General features: G+C 40.4%; 1 protein-coding gene across 2 annotated transcripts in view; it reads left to right on the top strand.

The window, feature by feature from the left end:
• Lrrc9 (leucine rich repeat containing 9) overlaps window positions 1-23,128 on the top strand; it is a 69,819-nt gene that overhangs the window by 28,276 nt on the left and 18,415 nt on the right. Inside the window, exons 17-25 of one of the 2 annotated variants that reach the window (XM_052186792.1) lie at window positions 850-1,041; window positions 2,326-2,451; window positions 5,307-5,441; window positions 6,742-6,919; window positions 11,050-11,270; window positions 11,841-11,963; window positions 19,778-19,908; window positions 21,090-21,198; window positions 21,827-21,966. In XM_052186792.1, coding sequence (XP_052042752.1) covers window positions 850-1,041; window positions 2,326-2,451; window positions 5,307-5,441; window positions 6,742-6,919; window positions 11,050-11,270; window positions 11,841-11,963; window positions 19,778-19,908; window positions 21,090-21,198; window positions 21,827-21,966 — 1,355 coding nt within the window. Of the gene's footprint in view, window positions 1-849; window positions 1,042-2,325; window positions 2,452-5,306; window positions 5,442-6,741; window positions 6,920-11,049; window positions 11,271-11,840; window positions 11,964-19,777; window positions 19,909-21,089; window positions 21,268-21,826; window positions 21,967-23,128 lie in introns of those variants that run through there. The other variant, XM_052186793.1, reaches the window with a different exon arrangement.

Below are 23,128 nucleotides of genomic sequence, written 5' to 3'. Positions count from 1 at the left end.
TGTGTCAATTGGATGGCCTTAATATGTATTTTATTATTTATTATAAAATAACACTAAGATACATTAAAATAAGCAATGCAATTATGTGAGTTGGGGCACTCTTAGGAGAGTGTGCTTACAACGCAGCCCACGCAGAAAGACGGGAGTTTGCTACTGAGATCCACAGCCCCTTGTGCAGCCCTCTGCCCCTTCCCTAGTTCCTCTCCCTGCCCTCTCCCCGGGCATGCTCTCACCCAGTGCACTGCACACACTACCACAGTTGCTTGGCTTTGCCATTTTATGAAAGGTGCATTTTATTGCTAACACCAATCATGGGCCTATACCAAGAGGCCTAGTTTTAGAAAACCATGCATCTCTTTAAAAAGTTATAAAATAAAATTAAATTTCTGTCTCTAAGGATGTACTCTTCTGTAACTGAAGCCATCTCAACAATATAATTAGGTATTATGTATAAAGACATGTATTTTTGTGGGTAACAAGTTGTTTTGCAAGTCACTGTTTGCCTGTCCTCTTGAGCAAACAAGGCCCTGCAGCTCTGTGTTCAGAGAAATGAGGAAAGCTATGCGGTAGTCTCTGTAGTCCTTAAGAAGGATTGGTTTTGTGTATTTGACAGTGCTCCTCCATTGTCAAAGCCATGGTCTAATTGCCTAATTCATCTACAAACCTTTCCTTCTCCCAACTTGACAAGAGCAAAGCCTGCCCTGAGAAGCGCTACCGTGGCCCAGTGTGGCAGTCTCAAGGCAGTGGGATTCTCGTGTAGGTTTTCTGTGTGTTATAAGAAAACGTGTGACATGCACTTGGTATGCACAAACCCTGAGTCAGCATTGCACCTCTCTGTATGTGCCACAGTACAACCTCGAGTACTTGGACGCCAGCCATAACCATGTGATAACCCTGGAGGGGTTCAGAGGCCTGATGAAACTGAAGCATTTAGACTTGAGCTGGAACCAGCTGAAGAAGACTGGCGACGAGATCAATGTGTTGTGCAAACACACCACCAGCCTTCTCACCCTGGACATTCAGCACAACCCCTGGCAGAAGGTATGAAGCAGACACCACTAGAAAAGCAGATGCCCTAAGTTCAGAACCAGTCTCTGCCTCGCTGCTTGATCCTAGCCAGAAATAGGCAAGCCACACCTGTTTCTTGTGCTTCCTTCAAAATCTTGGACACGTAGGTTTAGAGTGGTGATGGCTCGAATGTCACTGTAAGAGAAAGCTGTGCTGTCATACCAGGTGTCTTGTTGCTTGTGACAGTCTGAATGTATTACTGCTCTAAGAGTGATCGAAGTCATTGTCATTTGCAAACTTTCAGCGAATTCATGCCAGTGTGCTAGAATGCTTTTATAATGACACACTGGAGCCAAGAATAATCTGATACGGTAAGGGAAATACACTGTTAAGAAGGGAACAGCATTTTACAACATGCCTTAAACTCTGGATAATAACATATCCAGAATAACATACCCATGCTTATTTTGCAATTTTCATTATTTATTTTCTTTAAAATATAGAAATCATGTCTCTTCATAAACCTAAATTATAAAATCATATTCTATTAGAGAAGGAAATTTGAATATTATTTTTATTATCATTCATATTATCCCTTTAAGGCTATCTCCCAGTGTTTTAAATGAGCCCAAATTTATAATTTTAAGAATCTTCTTTCATTGCTTCTAAAATGTACATAGAGCCAAGGCACTGCATTTGAGAGACAGAAACAGGAGGGTTGTGAGTTCAAGGCCAGCATAGGCTTTGAAGTAAGACCACATCTCAAGACTAAATAACTGACATTTGTAAGGTTATATTTGGTGTTTGAAAAGCACTAGTAAAATAACTGGTTCTATTAAGTGGACCATATTACTAAATTTTTAACACTGAATTTAAGCTAGACAAAGCAATACTGTTTTGTTCTGTTCTGTTTTGTTGCCAAAGCAGATTTCTCTAATGGTCACTACCTCCCTGTCGAGTTGGACTTCAAAGTCCAGAGTCTATGCTGAGTCCAGCAAGGAGCTGCCTGGCTTACCGCCCACTCAGCAAACATGAGTCTCCCCGTGACTCCCATCATCCTTTTCACCAGACGCTTTCCAAGCGCTCCTGGGATCTCCACTCAGAGCAGTGGACTCGCATCCTGAAAATGGAACAGATTTATCCTCACATAATTTAGTTCCAACTATTACTTAAACAATTAAATTAAGTCTTTAGTTTTAGAAGCTAAGTAGTATTAAAAGTTTTCAATTATAAGGAAAAGAAGGAAGTGTTACTTTCCCATGCCATAATACATGTGATGTCTTATGAAAATTAACTTTTTTGATATTTTTTCCCAAGCCAGCCACATTGAGGCTGAGTGTTATTGGCAGACTAAAGACTCTTACACACTTAGACGGACTCCTCATCTCTGAAGAAGAAACCAGAGCAGCTCTGAAGTTCATTAGTGGAACAAAGATTACTCAGGTTGGCATCAGTAGATTACGATTCCCTGAGATAGGTGGACATACAAGTGATACTTTTCTGGCTTATTTTCTTTCATTAAGCTTGATACACTCTCCTGGTATATTAATAAAAAATAAACATATACCAATGTTACCTCTTGACAATTTTCCTACACTAATGAGGCTCCCAAGCCCTCCCCCATAAACAACAGCAGGCTTTATGCATTATCTTGGAACAGCCCAAATGCCAGGCCCTCCCCCTAATATCTCCAGGTAATTACTTTCTAATCACATGAACTTACTGAGTCCTTTCTAGAGGCTGCATGAAAATAAGTAGTATTCGAATGTGCAGTAAGCTTAGTACAATAAGCTTAATATAGTACTGTACTTAGTATAGTATTTAGTATCGATATTGTGTGTAACCTGCTAAAAACAAAGCTAACCTGTTAGCCTGCGGGGCAGAAATACCTACGTTATACAGATAGAGAATCCTGTATTTTGAGTGTTGGGGATGTAGATTATTACAAACACTGTACATCTTGGGTTGGCCCTGGTTTTGATCGCCAACGTTCAGCTCTATCTCAATCTGATTTCTCAATAAAGGTGTAAGGAGAATAAAGAGATCGTTATTCTCTCTTACATCTGATAGCAGCATCCGTTCCCTCCCCGCCTCCCAGTTCCCCTACCCGTAGCTCCCCTCAACCCCTGGGATACTTGAATGTTTGTTCCTTAAACAGCATAACAGTTGGTTTTAGATCTAATCAAAATGAAGGGGAGAAAATTTTTGTTGATAAAATTATAATTAATGTGTTGGAAAAGACCAAAGGCTGCTAAAGACACTTAGCATCTCAGAACAAAGACCCAGCGGAGGCCCAGACCTCTGGGAGAGCTTCCTAGACAATGGAAGCACCTTTGCAGGCTGAAGCAGCTGCTCAGTACAAAGCGCTGGCTGGGCCAATGTGTAAAAACCTCTCTGCAGGGAGCTGGACAGATGGCTCAGTGGTTAAGAGTACAGGCTGCTCCTCAGCAGGATTCCGGTTCAAGTCCCAGCACCTACATGGCAGTTCACAAATGTCTGTAACTCCAGTTCCAGTGGCTCTAGGCCACACACACACATGCACACACACACACATATATGCAGGCAAAACACCAGTGCACATGAAAATAGATAAATCTTTAAAAAAATTCAAAAAGACAAAACCAAGAATGTTTTAGAACAAAATATCCATGTGATTTATCCTTGTGACCATGGATTAAGCAATTATTCATAAGGAAGGAGACAACAGGCATATCATGAAAGATGGAGTTTATGGTAAAATTGGTACAGCCTTTCCTTGAAGGATTCTATACGGAAAGAAAAAGAAAGGTAAGTAATCTGCCAGGGAAGAAAATTTACAACACAAATGTCAAAATATAGTCTCTCTCAATATCCCAGTTGTGTGCAGAAAAAGACAGACAACCGAGGGAAAACAAGACAAAACAAGGAAGGAGGTGGAAAAGCATCTCACTGGATAGGATATTAGAAGAGCCAACTAATTTAGAAAACGATGCTTTACTATACTAACATTCAAAACACAAAGGTTCAAACACAATGATCTGCCAATAAATACAGATTGGCAAAAAGTTTAAGTTACAGCCAGAATATGAAACAGTAATTACAGGCTGGAAAGATGGCTCAGTGGTTAAGAGCACTGACTACTCTACCAAAGGTCCTGAGTTCAAATCCCAGCAACCACATGGTGGCTCACAACCACCCATAACAAGATCTGATGCCCTCTTCTGAAATGTCTGAAGACGGCTACAGTGTACTTAAATATAATAAATAATTAAATCGTAAAAAAAAAAAAAAGAACAATTGTTGCTTTTTTAAAAATCCTGTAATTATAATTGTTACAATTGCTTTGGAAATTCTATTTGACTTCCTACCTCTCTCTTCACTCTCTCCTCCTCCCTTCCCTGCCCCCAACATTATATTCTCTGAAGAAACACTGTGTATGTACCAGAGACACAAGGGTTCAAGGGTTTCCACAGTGGAAGTGTTCAGTAGCCTTGGACTGCACAGCAGTGTTCATGGTCAGCAGAGTCATTAAGAGAACACTATACAAGGCTAGGGATGTAGCTCAGTACCCAAGGGTTGTGTATTGTGCAAAAGGCCTTGGGTTCAGTTCTTAGCACCCCACAAACCAGGCATGGTGTGCACGTCTTTATCACCTGCATTTGGGAGGTAAGGCAATTGACTCAGAAGAAGTTTGTCATCCTAAGCTACATAGAAAGTTCAAGGACATTCTGTGCTATGTGAAACCTTGTCTAGAAAAGGGAAGCGGTGGGGAGAGAGAGAGTCACACAGGAAATTTACACATCACTGACTACAATTGAACTCCAGCTCAGTGCTGCAGCATAGATGAATTTCATAGTGTTGAGAAGAAGCAAGTAAATAATACATAGTTTGGTTTCAAAAACGTTCAAAGAGTGCAGAGCTTAATGATGCATTGTGTATGAGCACAAAGGAGACTAGAGAGAAGAAAGGAGAGGATGACAGAGAGGCATGTACGAGGGGCCCCATCTCAGGGAGGGTGGGAGGATGCTCGAGATGTGACCACAGGAGCTTGCAGGGCTGTTCTAGATCATAAGTGGTTTCATGGGAGTGTTAGATGGATGTTTAGAGTATAAGCATCCGTGAAGGTGTGTGTAGGAAAACAAGACAAACTGAAAGTTAAAATTTAGCTGGAGTTAGAGGATATTTTAAGGGAAAGGAACTGTTTTAAAGTCATTTATTGGGATATTCATCTTCCATGGGAAACTAAACTTCTTAGCTGTGTATAAATGAACATTGTTATGCTATCCCTTTTATTCATCCTATTTTTTTTATCCTATTAGTTAACTCTCTTACAGCATTCTAGTTCTAAAGAGGAAAGACCTCGGATGCTCAGTATATGGCCTTCTGCCAAAATTCTGACCCAGATTTCAAAGTTAGGACCCCACTTTCATCTGACCGGGAACTGGTACTTGAAGGTAACGACTCATTCATTAAAACTTGGGTCAGCTTACATTGATCTCTGTAGTCAAGACTGGTGTGAACCATGAGGAGGACACAGATAGACACAAGAAACATGAAGAGATAAAATGGGGAAGGAAGACTTAAGATGTTCTTTCCTGGCAAATGTCAAGTATACCACACTGTTTCTAACTGTAGTCGTAATAATATACTTTACCCCTCAGAACTCATCATTCTTGAAAAGTTAAAAGTTTATGCCCTTTGACCCTGTTTCCATCACCTCCCACCTCCATCCCCAGAAACTATCCATCTTCCCTCTGCCTCTGTGAGTTTAGCTGCTTAGATTCCACATCGAATTGAGCTCACAGTGTTTAATTTATAATGCACAGCTATCAAATAATATACTCTAGTTATCATTTTATATGGTAAATTATGCTTCAATAAAGTTGGGAAAACATACAATCAATTTATTATTTTTAAAGTAATAAATGTACCCATTTTCTTAGAGAATATAAAAAGATAAGACCAAGTTCTAGAAATATGTTTCAGGAACTCATCTTCAACTATAGTTATTATGGAATTAGAGATTTAGAATGAAGGTCTATAAATTGGAGATGTAGATTGAAGGATACAAACTGAAGAGTAGACTTTGATACTAAGTTTAGCCAACTCTGCTCAGAGCCAGAGATCAAGCCAGCACCCTGATGGCAAGGGAGCTGAAATTTTTGCAAGAGAATCTGGGAATTATCCAGGCCTTAGCCAGGGACAGTCACAGCCCCAGAAGCTTCAGAGTCCTTTCTAGTGCAGACTTGAAAGATACCAACAAAGCTAATCGAACCCTTGAAAATGGAAAACATTGGTGACATTTTCCTCACGTAATATGGGTTGTTACTGGGCTGCAGAGTAGGCTCAGTGATAGTCCCAAGTCCTGGAATCAGAGTGATGCTTAAAGTTATTCCAAGTGGGGCTGAAAGGGCCAGATTTTTATATCCACCACTAACAATGAGCCCAGCTAGGAAGGAGTGTGCCTGGAAACAAAGTGGCTCCGCAGCTGAGGCTTTATCAGGAGCTGTCCCAGTAGTTACAGTGACACCCAACTGGCCCACTGTCCTGCCCACAATACAACAAGCATCCCCGTTAGAGTCTTGTTGGACTTTCACTTTGTTGTAATCTAAGACTTTTTCATATCATTAGTTCCTGAAGGAATTCTAACATTTACGTATCACATTTGGATTGTGTTGTTAGCTTTTTAAATCTAATAATTTTGAATTTGTTTGCAAGATTCAGAAGTAACATGTAATATAAATTATTGTATAGATAACTGCCTTAAATTTAGATGGACAACATCTCTTTGAAATCACAAATCTAGAAAAATTGGAGAATTTGAAATGGGCATCGTTCAGCAATAATAACCTCTCCAAAATGGAAGGCCTTGAGTCCTGTGTCAACCTGGAGGAGCTCACATTAGATGGCAACTGCATCTCAAAGATAGAAGGTAAGACGCCACAGCCCCCACGGCTCAAGCCACCAATGCCTAGAGAAGCCCCCAGAAGGCCTGTGTCGGAGTCTTCTGTATGCCTATGGGTGGGATTGGTGATAAACTGCTAAGCACAATGTGCCCCAGCAGCTGTCAACCCTGCAGGCCTCCTGCCTTTCTAACGCAGGGGATTACCATCAATCACTGTACCCAGTGTATAGCAGTGTAGAAGTGAGGGGGTCATTAGCTTTTGTAGCACTGAAGAAATGTATGGGTGAAAAGAGCCAACAGTCTGCTTCATTTTGCAAGACATGGAATTAAGGTGACATTTAGAAATGTGAAGACCTTAACAGAAGTGAAAATTATACTCACTGGAAATTAGAAAATGGGGGAAAAAATCCAGTTTTGTATAGGTGTTTGTAGTAGAATCTGATGACCTTTTTAATTTCCTCAGTTTTTGTTGTTCTATCTCCCTTTTCATTTCTGATTTTGTTAATTTGGATACTGTCTCTGTGCCCTCTGGTTAGTCTGGATAAGGGTTTATCTATCTTGTTGATTTTCTCAAAGAACCAGCTTCCTGGTTTTGTTGATTCTTGTTATAGTTCCGTTTTGCTTCTTCGTGGTTGATTTCAGCCCTGAGTTTGATTATTTCCTGCCATCTATTCCTCTTGGGTGTATTTGCTTCTTTTTGTTCTAGAACTTTCAGATATACTCTGAAGCTGCTAGTGTATGCTCTTTCCAGTTTTTATTGGGAGGCAATCAGGGCTGAGTTTTCCGCTTCCTGCTTTTATCGTGTCCCATAAGACTGTGTATGTTGTGTCTTTGTTTTCTTTTTTTATTTTCTATATTCTTTGTTTACAATCCAAATGATTTTCCTTTTCCTGGTTCCCCCCTCCCCATAAGTCCCATAAGCCCTCTTCCCTCTGCCCATTCTCCAATCAACCCCCTCCCACTTCTCTGTCTGGTAATCCCCTACAATGCTGCATCAAGCCTTTCCAGGACCAGGAAACTCTCCTTCCTTCTTCTTGGGAGTCATTTGATATGTGAATTGTGTCTTGGGTATTCAGAGCTTCTGGGCTAATATCCACTTATCAGTGACTGCATTTCATGTGTGTTCTTTTGTGATCGGGTTACCTCACTTAGGATATTTTCCAGATCCAACCATTTGCCTAAGAATTTCATGAATTCGTTGTTTTTAATTGCTGAGTAGTGTTCCATTGTGTAAATATACCACATTTTCTGTATCCATTCCTCCATTGAGGGACATCTGGGTTTTTTCCAGCTTCTGGCTATTATAAATAAGGCTGCTATGTACATAGTGGAGCATGCGTCCTTATTGCATGCTGGGGAATCCTCTGGGTATATGCTCAGGAGTGGTATAACAGGGTCCTCCGGAAGTGTCATACCCAGTTTTCTGAGAACTGCCAGACTGATTTCCATAGTGGTTGTACCATCTTACAACCCCACCAGCAGTGGAGGAGTGTTCCTCTTTCTCCACATCCTCGCCAACACCTGCTGTCTCCTGAGTTTTTAATCTTAGCTATTCTGACTGCTGTGAGATGAAATTTCAGGGTCATTTTGATTTGCATTTCCTTGATTACTAAGGATGCTGAACATTTCCTTAGGTGCTTCTCAGCCATTTGATATTCCTCAAATGAAAATACTTTGTTTAACTCTGTACCCCATTTTTAATAGGGTTATTTGGCTCGCTGGAGTCTAACTTCTTGAGTTCTTTGTATATATAGGATATTAGCCCTCTGTCGGATGTAGGGTTGGTGAAGATCTTTTCCCAGTTTGTTCATTGCCCTTTTGTCCGATTGACGTGTCCTTGCCTGACAGAAACTTTGTAATTTTATGAGGTCCCATTTGTCAATTCTTGATCTTAAAACATAAGCTAACTGATGTTCTGTTCAGGAACTTTCCCCCTGTGCCCATGTCCTCAAGGGTCTTCCCCAGTTTCTTTTCTATTAGTTTCAGTGTGTCTGGTTTTATGTGGAAGTCCTTGATCCACGTAGAGTTGAGCTTAGTACAAGGAAATAAGAATGGATCAATTCGCATTAAGTATTTAATTTCTCTATTTCTTCCTTGACCAATTTATCATTGAGTGGGGCCATTGTTCAGTTTCCATGTGATTGTGGACTTTCTCTTGTTTTTGTTGTTATTGAAGACCAGCCTTAGTCCATGGGGATCTTACAGGATACAAGGGATTATTTCAATCTTCTTGCATTTGTTGAGGCCTGTTTTGTGACCGATTATATGATTAATTTTGGAGAATGGGGTGCTGAGAAGAAGGTATATTCTACTACAAAAGCCTATAATCAACAAAACTAGAAAATCTGAATGAAATGGACAATTTTCTAGACAGATACCAAATGCCAAAGTTAAATCAGGATCAGATAAATCATCTAAACAGTCCCATAATCCCTAAAGAAATAGAAGCAGTCATTAAAAGTCTCCCAACCAAAAAAAGCCCAGGACCAGATGGTTTTAGTGCAGAATTCCGTCAGACCTTCAGAGAAGACCTAATACCAATACTCTTCAAACTATTCCACAAAGTAGAAGCAGAAGGAACACTACCCAACTTGTTATATGAATCCACAGTTACACTGCATAGTCTCCCTTGGAGATAGAATGGTTTCTGTCTAATCAGGAACTTGTAACAATTTTCTTTCATAGAGGGCTAGATCATAGATCATAGAGGGCTAGATCATAGAGGATAGATCTTTTTCTACTTGTATCATGTTTTTAATAGATTTTAAAAACTGGTTGAGTGCATACTACTTCTAGCTTTAGAAAATATCATATATATATTCATATATATATTCATATATATATATATTCAAGAGGCATTTAAATATTATAAATTATGTTGATGACTTAAAATGTCAATACTGAGTTGTATATTTTAAAATAAATTTTATTAGTTTAATTTTAAAAAAGCAAAATAATAAAATTTTATGTATACCAAAAAAGAAAAGGAAAAAGAAAAAATCCTATAGGCATCTTTTATAGCTCCACTTTCAAACCAATTAATCTTTTTTAGCTCTTATTTTTATTAGATATTTTCTTTATTTACATTTCAAATGGTATTCCCTTTGCTCATCTCCCCTCCAAAAACCCCTATCCCTTCCCCTCTTCTCCTCCAATTAATCTTCTTTACTAAGATCTCATGAGTGCATTTTGACTGTTAAGGTTTAATATCAGAGCATTGATTGTATGCCGGAGTGGAGTGAAGTCTCCTCCCCACAGCAGCTGTCCTAGATTCTTCAGATCACATTGGTTTCTGCTTACTGCATCTAAACCCAACATTTGCACAGCATGCTCTGAAACACACTAGATTAAATATTCTGCAACTGCCTTGGACTCTATCCCTACCCTTACTTGATGCCTTTAATGGGAAGAATTTGAAAGAAACCTCTGGCCTGCTAAAACTTGTCTCATAGTCTGCCTTCTTGGAAACAATTGTTCTCAATCCTGTAGCCCCATGGAGGTGGGCTTTCATGTGGTGCTGTTATGGAGGAGGAATAACTGGGACTCCAGCTGTGTAGTGACTCATATCAGAAACCCCAGCACTCAGCTGTCTGAGACAGGAGAACTGTGAGCTGTGAGTTTGAGGCCAGTCTGAGCTGCATATTGAGACTGTGTCTTTAAGAAGAAAAAGAAAAATGTCCCTTCTTTCAACTGCTCTCTCCTGCCTGCTCGCTTCCCCACTGTAGGCAATAGGTTAGATTCTTCTGGGAATGGTCAGCTTTCAAACTTCGTTCTAAAAACAATTTTAGGCGTATAATGTGATAATTCGGGGAAATAGTTGCCATTTCTATGGCTGATTCCATAATTTTCAGTGTGTTATACTCTGGTTTCTAATCTTTAGTGTTTGAAAATGAGATCTAGTAGCTATTATATTTTTATTTTTGAAGGAGAAATTGTTACCTACAAAATGCCTTTCTTTAACACCTAAGGAAAAAATGGATTTACTTAGAAATCCAAAATCCACTCTGCATGAGTGGAACTTTGTACACATGACTCTGTCCTTCTGAGACACCAAGAAAGAAATGAGTCACTTGAGGAGCATCAGTACAGTGGCTAGCCTGTTCTGTTTGAGACTAACCTGCCGTCTGAGTCTCTCCTTGGCTTTGCTGATTTTCTAGGCATCACCAGGCTGACTAAATTAAGCCGCCTCAGCATGAACAACAACCTCCTCACTGGCCTGGAAAAGCACACATTTGATAATATGCTTCACCTCCACTCCCTCTCTCTTGAGAACAACAGGATCACATCGCTGAGTGCTTTACAAAAGACATTCACTCTGATTGAGCTGTACATAAGCAATAACTACATAGCTGTGAACCAAGAGATCTACAACTTAAAGGTGACTGCCCAGGCTATCTGTTTTCCGCTTGTAATAACATTTACCGTTTATGCTATGGAAGCCATGCTCACTGCACAGAGTGTGTTGAACTATAAGGAAGAAAATCAAATAACAAGGTTTATTGAGACACATTTTGCACTCATTTTGTGTAAATGTACAAATGACAGCAATCTGATACAAGTATGGGGTAACTTTTTATCAGTATACATAATGGTGCAAAGTAATTTGTTTCATTATGACATTTTCAGGGCACATACAGTTGCTTTGATCATATCCATACCCCTTTCCTGCCCCCCTACCTCCTGCTCCTCCTCCTTTTCCTCTTCCCACCCACAATAGTCCCCTTTCACCCGCATGGCCTTTCTCTCCACTGGCTCCAAATCTGAGTGAAAGCACACAATATTTATTTTTCTGAGACTTTTATTTTCCATGAACACTCAAATTCTATATAATTATATATATATGGTATAATTGAAATATTAAAGCTCAAGGTTGTCTAACCTGTAGAAAATAACTTGATGGAGTATGATTTGCATATGTACATAAATTGAATATATTCTCATCATCTAGGGTTTATGCAACTTGGTCATTCTAGACATGTATGGAAACATTATTATATGGAACCAAGAAAACTACAGGTTGTTTGTAATATTTCATCTTCCAGAACTGAAGGCCTTGGATGGAATCTCAATTGTAAGTTGTTTTTATGAATCATAACATTTGATCCACAATGCAAATATTTGCATAGTCACAGGTCATCATCATTTTGAATATTGATTTATCTCTAGTATTATACTGAACCCCACCATGCTTATTCAAATCTCCTTCTCCAAAGTTCTTTTTGGTTCTGGATTTTACAACTCTCTCATCTTGCCAGTTCTTAATAGTCTAACATGAGACAGAGAGGGAAGGTGCTGTTTACCTGTTTATACAGAGAATTTGGTGCCTCCAAACTGAGGAGTGGACTCAGCAGGTGAAGAGCCCATAGCACAAGTGTGAGGCACCGAGCTGGGCTCCCTGGATCACCTGTAACCCCAATGCTCCTACAGCGAGATGGGAAACAGATTCCTCAGAAGCTTTGCAGGTAGCCTGAATAACAGGATAAAAAGGACCAGTGCCTAAGATCCTCCCCTGACCTCCATATGCACACATCATACCACAGACACTGAGAGAGAGAGAGAGAGAGAGAAAGAGAGAGAGAAAGAGAGAGAGAGACTTTTAAGTGAAGAACAGCAGCTGGAGGTGAAGCTTCGTGATGAGAAAATTCCTAATGTGTGAAGGTCTGGGTTGCATCTCTAATAAGTGCTGCAGCCGACAAGGCATAATTCCATGAAGCAGAGTAGAAGTCCACACCAGAGCACCATCATCTTCTTAGGTTTAAGAACTATTTCTAAATACAATGGAAATACAATGTTGACAATTGTGGAAGATATATTTGAACCCACAAAAGTAGTATGGCAAGATTACATTAAAAATTGTAAATAGAAAACCCAGGGCTTAGGGATGGACACAAAGTCCTCATCTGAAGACCCAGGTTCTGTAACAAGCAGGTTCATCGGGGACTCCCAGGCTCCGTGTAACAGGGGAAGTGCCAGACAATCCTACGAAGGATGCAGTTTCCTGGTGTAATATTATCTAGCTCTCATCAAATAAAAATGTACATCAAATTTTCTAGAAAATTAAAGAGAAATTTTGGTAGTTCAATACTTGAGACACTCTGAGGAGATTACTAATCCCACATTACAAGATCTCACTGAATAAAACATCCCATTCCAATAAATGCAAATTCTCCAGATGTAGTAAGCCACCTTTGTTCATCTCCATTACAAGATGGCACAGCTCTCTGGTGGTAAACAACTTTAGTACATGCGCAGTGTGCTGTATATGTTATCACACTTACATGCTAATGAAGAATTCACTTAGTTCACCTATTAGGAAGCGGCACACTATCTATTCTACTGTAGACGGAGCTGTAAGGCTATATAAGGGCAGCAGGGAGAGGGCTCTGGGGCCCCAGTAAGAAGAAGAAAAATAAGCTTTGTTCAAGGTTCCCAAAATAAACTCCCTTGGTTGGAGGAAGAAAACTCCCTGGTGTCACATTATCTCTTGCTGGACAAGGGTGGTCGCGACATCCAGAAGTGTGTATGTTGGGCTCGTTAACGATGGATTTGTCTGCATAGTCTTATATAACTAGTATTGTGTCTGCTCTAAATATGTTCATGCTCTTATCCTTCTTATTAACTGCCCTCATTTAAAAGGTGTCATGAGAAAATACTTTTAGAGATAAATGTAGGGGGAAAATGTCTTGTTCTGTTCACTAACAATGAATATTATGTATTTCCTTTTTCATTTTAGCATCTCAAAAGCTCAGGACCAATTTTATGATTCAATAATAGAAATTCTATAGGATATTATATTCTCTCTTTCCCTAACCCTAGTTTTTATCTGTTCTAGTTTATATTGTTCTTGTTGGAGTTTTTTGTTTGTTTGTTTGTTTTGTTTTGTTTTGTTTTTTGGTTGGTTGGTTGTTTTTTGAGACAGGGTTTCTCCATGTTCTCTATGTAACAGCGCTGGCTGTCCCGGAACTCCTTCTCTAGACTAGGCTTGCATTAACTCAGAGACGTGCCTGCCTCTGCCTGCCGAAGGCTGGAGTTAAAGGTGTGTGCCACCAGTTCCCAGCTTAACTTTCCTTGTGCTTAGTCTTGATCTTCTTCATTGTTTATTATTTGTGCTTTGATTGTTTTCTTATATGTTTCCGGTAAGCTGCTCTAAGTTCTTTGTGGAATGGGGTATGTTGCAAATCTATGAATTAATAATGGAACATGAAGACTAGGCTGAAGAATTGGACTTCCAGTTAAAGAGAATGGGAACATGCTGAATAGTTTTCAGAAGGGTGATCGCATAGCTAGAGCTGAGTATTATGAATTTTCATCTAATTGCAGTATTTATGGCAGTAGAGAAGATTACTAAAATATACCAGGAACATATAATGAGAAACTGAACCACAAGGAGGTGACTTTAAAAATATAAAGATGGCTGGGCAGTCAGTGGTGGTGCATGCCTTTAATCCTAGTACTCAACAGACCCTAGCAGATGCAGGCAGATCTCTGTGAGTTTGAGGGCAGCCTAGTCTTATGTAGTAAGTTCCAAGACAGACAGGGCTATATATAGCAGCCATGTCTAAAAAAACAAACAAACAAACAAACAAACAAACAATCAAAACAACCAAATAAATAAATAAAAGCAGAAAACCAAGACTTATGAAAAGCAATGGGGCCTCTTCAGTCACACCGCCCTAAGTGTGCCTGTGCTCATCTAATCTTGTGAGCCAAGCAGGGTTCGGCCGAGTAAGTATTGCACAGGAGAAATTCTGGGGGGAAACTGACAGAATTTATCAGACATATACAGCAAACATGAAAAGATACCTACTGCTGGGGTCCAGGAATCACCACATAAACCACTCAGACTCTGGTCTCAGTCAAACAAGAATAGTTTATTGAACACACACACCAAGACTGAACCATCAGGGGCATAGCATAGGCTCAGGAGCTAAGACTGAGACCTTCAATGTTTCTCAGGGCCAGTTTATAAAGGTAAAAACCTCACTGAGCTCATACATAGCTTCAGGGTGATACAGCTATTTTGGCTAGCTAAACAAAATAGTTGTAACTGACCTTTAATTTGATTGGCCCTAAGTGGAGACTGTGGTTGTGGAATTTCCAAAAATAACAAAACTAAGAACATAAGATATGTGGTCAGTCTGACCCTGCAGAAAGAGTTTTCTATGTCAGCATTACAACAACATGATATGGCTGGCAGGCATGAAACAAAAATGGCTGCAGTTATGCTAGAGAATCAAGTTTTAATGTCTGCAAAGTTTGCAACTACAAGTGTTAAGGAGGAACTTGGGCTTACCTCTTTGGATTCTTAGGCTTCATAAAAGAGAATCACTAGGAAGCTTAAAGTGAATTTTGCTAATGTTTAAGAGAAAACAACAGGGCAAGCAAGTTATAAACCTTGGTGGCCATTGGGAAGGTATGTGGACGGGAGAAAGAGTTAGTGCCTTGAGTTAGTGTTCAGCAAGGGAGGTCAGCAGCAAGCCGCATGGCAGCGAGCAGGTGCGAGGCAGAAGGAGGCAGCTTTAGGGGAGGATCAAGGAGACCCAAAATGCTAGAGAAAACACGCTTAGGCTTTGGTTAGTATACCGTCCCCCCCCGCCCCCCCGCAAAAAAAAAAATAGTGATGGAAAAGAAAAAGAGAAAGTTACACTGGCCTTAGAAGATGAGCAGAGTGTGGGTCCATGCGTGACCACATTGAGGGTAATAGACTAAAGAAAAAGCACATTGTCTCACTAAGCAGAAAATTCTTCCTCCCAATGCTTTGGCACAGCTTTGAGTGGCTAAGCCTTCCTGAGAGATGAAGCCTGGGAAAGGTGATTGGCAGGTTCTGGTGAATTAACTCTTTTCCCCCTTTATTTTTGTACTTGGGTATTTTATGTATTTACATTTCAAATGTTATCCCCTTTCCCAGTTTCCCCTCTGCAAACCTTCTATCCCATCCCCCTCCCTCTGCTTCTATGAGGGTGCTCCCCGCCCACCCACCTAGGAAACAATGGTTTGTCAGGTCTCCGCTCAGGCCAGAGGCTGATTCCATGACCAGCTTTCCCTTAATGAGCATCAACAGATCCCTGTTAGCCATGGTCACCAAGACTACTGTAACAAACAGGCCCCGATAAAGTAGAAGAAAGGCAGCTTCCAGGAAGGAGACTTTCAGACGAATTACATCTCACGACACATTTGATTATCTGACTAGAAATATCAAGCAGGCAATTGAAATCGTGAGACTAAATTTGGATATTTCATTCACATTGTTTTTAAATCAGAAACAGCTTGAAGAGAGCTGATAGTTGAACTGAAAGCATTTGTAAGGCTGTCTAATGAAAGAGTACAGAATGCAAGGAAGTGTGGATTAGGCTTGGGGTGGGGCTTGTACCAGTACCGAGTTTCCTGAGGAAGGCAGTGAAGAGGTATGGAGTCAGCCATCAGGGCCAAAGCTGCTTCTGTCTGCACTGACTTCTGGCAGCTGCCACTGACTTCTGGCAGCTAACTGCTGGTTATAGCAGCAGGGAAAAGAAACTTTGGTTCTTTTCTCTTTGACTCAGGCCCCTCCCTGGCCAAGTGAGGGGCTTGGAGTTTCTGCCAGAGAGAAGAGAAAAGAAGAAAGGAAAAGAAAAGAACAGAAAAAGAAAAGAAACGGGGTAGGGAAGGGAACAGAGGGAAAGAAAGGAAGGAAAGAAGGAAGAGAGAGAGAGAGAGAGGAGAGAGAAGGGAGGGAGGGAGGGAGGAAAGAAGGAAGGAAAGAAAGAAAGGAAGGAAGGCAGGCAGGCAGGCACACATACAGAGGCACATGCACAGTAGATGAAGTTGAAGACTGTGCCTCCATTTTCTTGTTCTTAGTTTTTATCTTTTGCCAGGATAATTGGTCACATGGTTTTCTAAGAATGTTTACATTCTGTGAGTTCATACTAAGTTTAAGGCAATAGTTTGTGCCATAGATAGATAAGATTTAAGGAATTACAGCAGAATTGTTTACATGTCTTTCCATTAAAACTACTACCTGACTAAATATTCATTATCTCTTACTAGTTCCATGAGTTCATTTTAAATTTAAAGCAATGTTTTTATGTCATAAGTTAGCAGGGTTTTGTCAAGAGATAAATCATCTGCCTTATGTCTTATTATTTTGAAGTCTTGTATGGATAAACTAGACCATTTATTTTCTGTCCTTGCACCTACAATAAATTGCCCATTTTAAGCTTATTACCTTAGTTACCAGATAGTGTTCTCATTCGTGACCTAGAAGGAATGTTTTCCTTAACTGTAAATTTGTTCCAAGCCTGTTTTCTTTTCTTAGTGCAATTAGCCTGTAGCACATGAAGTTTTACAGAGCTCTGTTTGCAGTTTTTATTCTATATGGGGCTTGAGATCATTTGTATCAGTTTAGGAATTCTATAAAATCATTATCAGGAATTATGACATTGTTTTGTCTATACAGCATTACTCCATGAAAGTACATCTTCATATTAACTGCAGGGAATCTGCCCAGTAGAGTGAGCTAATGCCCAAGCATCGTTAGGCTGTCTAATAGTGGCAGGAAAGGCAGCAAGAAGCAATCCTGGAATGAAGTCTCCAAGGACCCTGCAATCTCAGAGCTCACCCATTGCAGCCATGCAAAATGGTGGGCCATCTCCGAAAACTCGCTTGCCATAGCCATTCCTAGACGGCTTCTGACACGCTTCAATACTTTCCCTAGGAAACCTAATATGGCAAAGGAAAGGAAAAGCAGTGAGGAGTGTGAGCAGAGGGAAATAAAGGGCAGCGCATCCCCAGAGTCTACTGAGCTGTACACAGACCAGGAATGGCACAGGTCAAAGCACCGATGCACACACGCACTGAGAGATGACACATGGCTTGTTTCAAGTGGGACAGTTCTTTATTTCCACATTGTTAACCATGTGACGGCAAAGTCTATGAAGAGCTAAAGCACTCTCTGGGTAGTTGCAACCTCATTTTATTCCACCTTCCTGCATAGTTTTGAAAATGTAGGGAATGCAAAAATCATTGCATTTCATTGAGATGAAATGGAGAGTATACATTTTCATCTCAAATATAAAGTCTTTGTGAGTTAGAGACATAGGAAGGGAGGGTAAGTGTTGACCGAATGCCTTATCAGTTTTACGTAATGCAAACTGAAAAATCACTGCCCTGGGGATAACTGCCTGGCTATATTATTTTTCAAGATTAAAATTCTATCTCTTTCTTGTGGTTTTAATTCCTTACTGGTAGTTAATGTTTTCATTTGATTCAAGTACATTCATAATTGCTGAAGTGTTTTTGCGAGACCTGATTGTCAGTGATTACTCATGTCTATGCCATTTTGGAGGATCTATTGATGGTCTCTTTTCACTGAACTTTTTCTTGGTTTTTGACACGACGAGACTTTTCTACTTCTCCCTGGACAGTTTTGGGTCTTGCAGAGCAGAGGGGACGTGTCTCAGCAGCCCTCCTACAACCCCAAGCAACCCTCCCCTGACCGTGCACTGTCAACTTTCTTCAATCTATGTGGCTCTGTGTCTGTGAGACCTGGGACCTGCAGAGCTGAGAGAGTGGGGTGGATTATAGTCTGATGCTGTAGACAGCCTTACTTCTGTTTCAGTGTGCCTTTATACACCAGTGTAGCAAAGAGAGCAATGATCAGGAAGGTTGTTTGAGTTCAGAAAGACATGTAAATAAACCCCAGTAAGCACATACCAAATACTAACAGAGCAGCCCTTTCCCAGAACTTTCTCGGGCCAGGCAGCTTAAACATGGTTGCCTGGTACATGCTGTAGAGTAGATCTGGGAAAACATGAAAGCAAGGCAGAGGCCATATCCAGACTGCAGGGTATACTGTTGGGTTCTACAGCCATGTTCTGACATTTGACACAAGTAAACATGTCATAACGTGAATGCAAATGGTGGTCACAGGATGCGTGAGGTCACATCCAAAGACAACCCAGGGGACAAAGGCATCTGAGGTAAAGGCCCTCAGCTCTTATTCCTGGAGCCTCACTCACAGCTCCCCAGGCATCGCCCACCATGGGTCATTCTTTTGACTGTGCTCTGGTATGCAGCAGTGAGAAAATGCTGGGCACCAGCTTGTTGCTGCCAGCCTGAAGTGTATGTAGTTCCTTAAGGCCAAGGTAGGAGTTCATGCTTTCCAACACACCTCCATTGATTGTGTGTGGCTAGGAGAGATTTTTTTGCTATGTTCCCCAGTTGGCCTCCACAGATTCATTCTGGATGTGAGGAGGGGGGCGGGGAATGGATCACTGATACTCCGCAGATCTCTAATTATGCTGCAGAGAAGTGGTAACACCCCACCACCACCACCACCACCATTGATCTCCAGTAACAAACACTCTGTGAGAGTCAGCTTGGTTTGGGGATTGTTACTTTTCAAGGCAGTGCTATGCTGGGAAGGAATGTACGTTCAGTCTCTCCTTCAACAGAAGAAAGCTAAAAAGAGTCTTGCTATAGGCTGCCAATCCTAAGTATCCCATTCTGCACTTGGTGGTGGGGTCAAAGTTTACTTTCTGATGCTTTGACGAACAGGCCTGTTATTATCTCAAAGGTTGACAGTCATTGTCCAGCTAGGTTTCCTCTTCACCTCTCCACTGACTGGAAACAGTTGGATCATGGCGAGCTTTCTGTTTTTGTTTTTGTTCCCAGTACCCAGTCTGGTTTATATGAGGCAAAAATAAAATCAGGAGTATCATTCCTCAGGTCGCAAAGTCCCTAAAGCCCTGGTACCATCTTGTATTGTTTGACCTATCCAATGTACAGGAGCCTGGGAGTAGCTGTTTCTACTGGAAAGAATAAAGAAAAGTGTGTCTATTTTGTTTGCATCTGTAACCAGAGGTGTGGTCATCTGTCAGAGAGGTCATCACTTTCTATATGTCCTCACAGGAACCATCAGAGACTGAGAATGCAAAAGATTTGTTTGGTGGTCGACTCACCTCTGACATGATTGCCGAACGACAAGGACACTCAAACTTTGTCCAAATGCAAGAGCTAAACTGGACTTCATCATCCATCAGGTACACTCACTTCCTTAAGTGCGTGTGTCACTGTAACCACGTGTGTAGTTGTATGAATGTGCCACTGTAACCACGTGTGTAGTTGTGTGTATGTGCCACTGTAACCACATGTGTAGTTTTGTGAATGTGCCACTGTAACCACATGTGTAGTTGTGTGAATGTGCTGAAACCATATGTATAGTTGTGTGAATGTGCCCCTGTAACCACATGTGCAGTTGTGTGAATGTGCCACTGTAACCACATGTGCAGTTGTGTGAATGTGCCACTGTAACCACATATAATAGTTATTACCAAGTTTTCTGACTTCCTTTCCAAACATACCAATAATTGTACTAGTCTATTTCAGATACCTCTTGAAAGGATGCAGTAATTCTTATTATCAGGAACTTCGGTTAAAAAGTTACTAAGACGTTTTGTTTTTTACCTGGTTTTGTTTCTCCCATTTCTTTTACAGATAGTCATATTAGGTTTACTACTTACATTTAGTATGGTGCTGTTGTTGTTTTAAGGAACAACAAAAGCATAATTGTATCTTAAGAAAATCATGAACATCAAAGTTAGAAAAAAAGCTGTACCTCATTCATTCTAATGGGATTCTTTGATGCACATGATAGGATGTGAATGTGGAGTTCTATCCAGGCTCCAGACTTGTCTGACCTGTCTATTTCCAGAGCCTCTCTAACGATCCCACAGGCCCATTACCTTTCTCAGTTGGGTGTTGAAACCAGTGCTGGGAAGGATTTTTCCAGAGCTCAGAAAAGTCTGGTGTCAAAGCCCTCACCGCTCCCTCCCTCCTGGCCACTCCTTTGGTTTCTTGTCACTTTGGAAACTTGTGGCCCATGGAAGTTTAGGAGCTGCTTGTTGTATGACTTACTGCATCAAGTCTTCCGTGAGTTCATGAACTTGTATGTTAATTTGTAAATAAATTGGAGATATTTATTATATAAGCATCATCTACAGTAATCATTTAATGGTAATAGATATGGGGTTTTTTTGAGCAATCAGATTCTATATCATTTTTTTCATACCTGTGCAACAGCAAAACCAATGCTTAGCTGAGCATTCGTCTCCTGTGTTTGACATTGGATATAATTTGTCCAGTGACTCTTTGATGGCTTTGGGGTTATACGTAGTGGGACTCGCTCTGTCCCGCTGAAGTGACGACTGTGCTTCTGCTTCAGGACTGTGGATCTGATTCCTGTTGACCACTTCAGGAACGTGAGCAACGTGAACCTCCAGAACAACAACCTCACCTCGTTCAGCGGCCTCATCTACCTGCCCAACGTGAAGGCACGTGGCTGCAGAGCCATATTTGCCCTCAAAGACATCAGCACAAGTTTTAATCTTCATTTACATTAAAATGTATTTCCTTATTAAGGTGTCGAAATTATTCCCTAAATTATATTTTGTTTTGTTTTTCAGTAATCGAGAAAATCTTAGTCTTGCCTTCCAAATTTTTGAGTCACTGTATCTTACGTCCTTTACTTACATGCAGATCTTACTCCTCAGGAGGGCCAGGGGGAGAGGCACTGTCTCTAGTGAGCAGATCCGAAGCAAAATTGAGAATGAGGTGGTTTTCAAAGCAGTCTCATTGCCTCAGATCAGCAGTGAAAGGCATCTAAACACAGAAACAAACAACTTGCTAAGTCATTATTTCATCTCTCTCAGACCTAGACAAATTAGGAGTACAGATGGAGAACACTGAATAGCTGGCTAATGTCTTGGATATTTTATTTGTAGTGATTTTCCAACATGTAAGGTCATTAAAAACACATTTGAAGCTAAATTTAAATACTTTGGGATAATTTTATTTTTCACAATAACATATTATTACTAATTATGTTTTCTATCCCAAGTATTAGTCATACCATTTGAAGAGTTCATAGGACATTTGATTAATGAGATGTTCTTTCTGTAGGTCTTATGCCTCAACTATAATCACATTGAATCAATCATGCCTAGACTAAAACCTCAGACTCACTTAAGCAGCAGACAACTGCTCTACCAGAAAGTGCCCTCAAGTGGCTATGGACAGCAAGGAACCTCAAAGCTAAATAGGTACTTTTAAAAAAATCTTTTATTTTTCACACTTAAAAACAATCAGAGAGATAACACATAATAGTGCACATATTTGGCTGATATTAAGAATTATTTTATTTAACAAACAGTATGCCAAAAATAAACTTCCCAAATAAAAATATGAACTATGTCTTTGTCATTGTTCCCCACCCAATTCTTGTATTAATAGAAAAGATATAATTTGTGAAGGTGAAGACATATCTATCCTGCCTTCCTATCCATTTATGAAAGGATGACTAGACGGATAGACAGACAGGGATGTGTGTGTGCATCACTAAGTCAAAATGTTTTCATGTTCATATTCTCAACGAAGAGCATTCCTGTTGCCATCTTTATTGAGGGGCAGTTTGCATATAGCAAAGTTACCAACTTCAGAGTAATATTTAATGATTTCTGACCATACTCAGAGTACTCAGTCATAACTCTGCTGTGCCTCACCTAAAGCCACAGTGTGGCCCCTCGAGTCACCCCTACTTTCTTTGCAATCCCCTTTCCCCACATCTTTGGCAATTGCCCCTGATCTGCTTTCTTCCCTACAATTTTGCCTCTTTCTAGAATTGTGTAAAATTGGAATTATATAGTAAGTACTTTTTCATTATTATTAGCATTTATTAATTGTACAAAATAATGGGTTTCATCATGGCATTTCACATGCATATGTAACATACTTTGGTTATCTTCAGTCCCCAGTTATACCCTGCTGCCCCTGCCATGATCCCTCTGCCTCTACTCCAAGCTCCTACTTTCATTTTGTGTCTGGCCTCTTTCACTTAGCTTACTTTCTGAGACACATCCCTTGTTGTTGTAAGGGCCAGTAATTAATTTCACTGCACCGTTGTGACTGTTTCAATATATAGAACATAAGAACGTAAGCCACCTAACTTATTTTCTTTTTTAATATTGCTTTGGATATTCAGAGTTTTTTAATTCTTTGTAAATTTTAAGACAATTCAATTGCTCCTAATGAGTTTTTGATAGATGTTGTATTGAATCTATTTATCCATTTGAAAGAATTGACATCTTAGCTGGGCGGTGGTGCCGCACGCCTTTAATCCCAGAACTTGGGAGGCAGAGGCAGGCAGATTTCTGAGTTCGAGGCCAGCCTGGTCTACAGAGTGAATTCTAGGACAGCCAGGGCCAC

This window comes from Apodemus sylvaticus, chromosome 6 (genome assembly GCF_947179515.1).
Source record: "Apodemus sylvaticus chromosome 6, mApoSyl1.1, whole genome shotgun sequence".
NCBI classification, from domain to species: domain Eukaryota; kingdom Metazoa; phylum Chordata; class Mammalia; order Rodentia; family Muridae; genus Apodemus; species Apodemus sylvaticus.
Note: the sequence above shows the minus strand (reverse complement) of the source record. Positions and strands in the feature narration are given on the sequence as shown.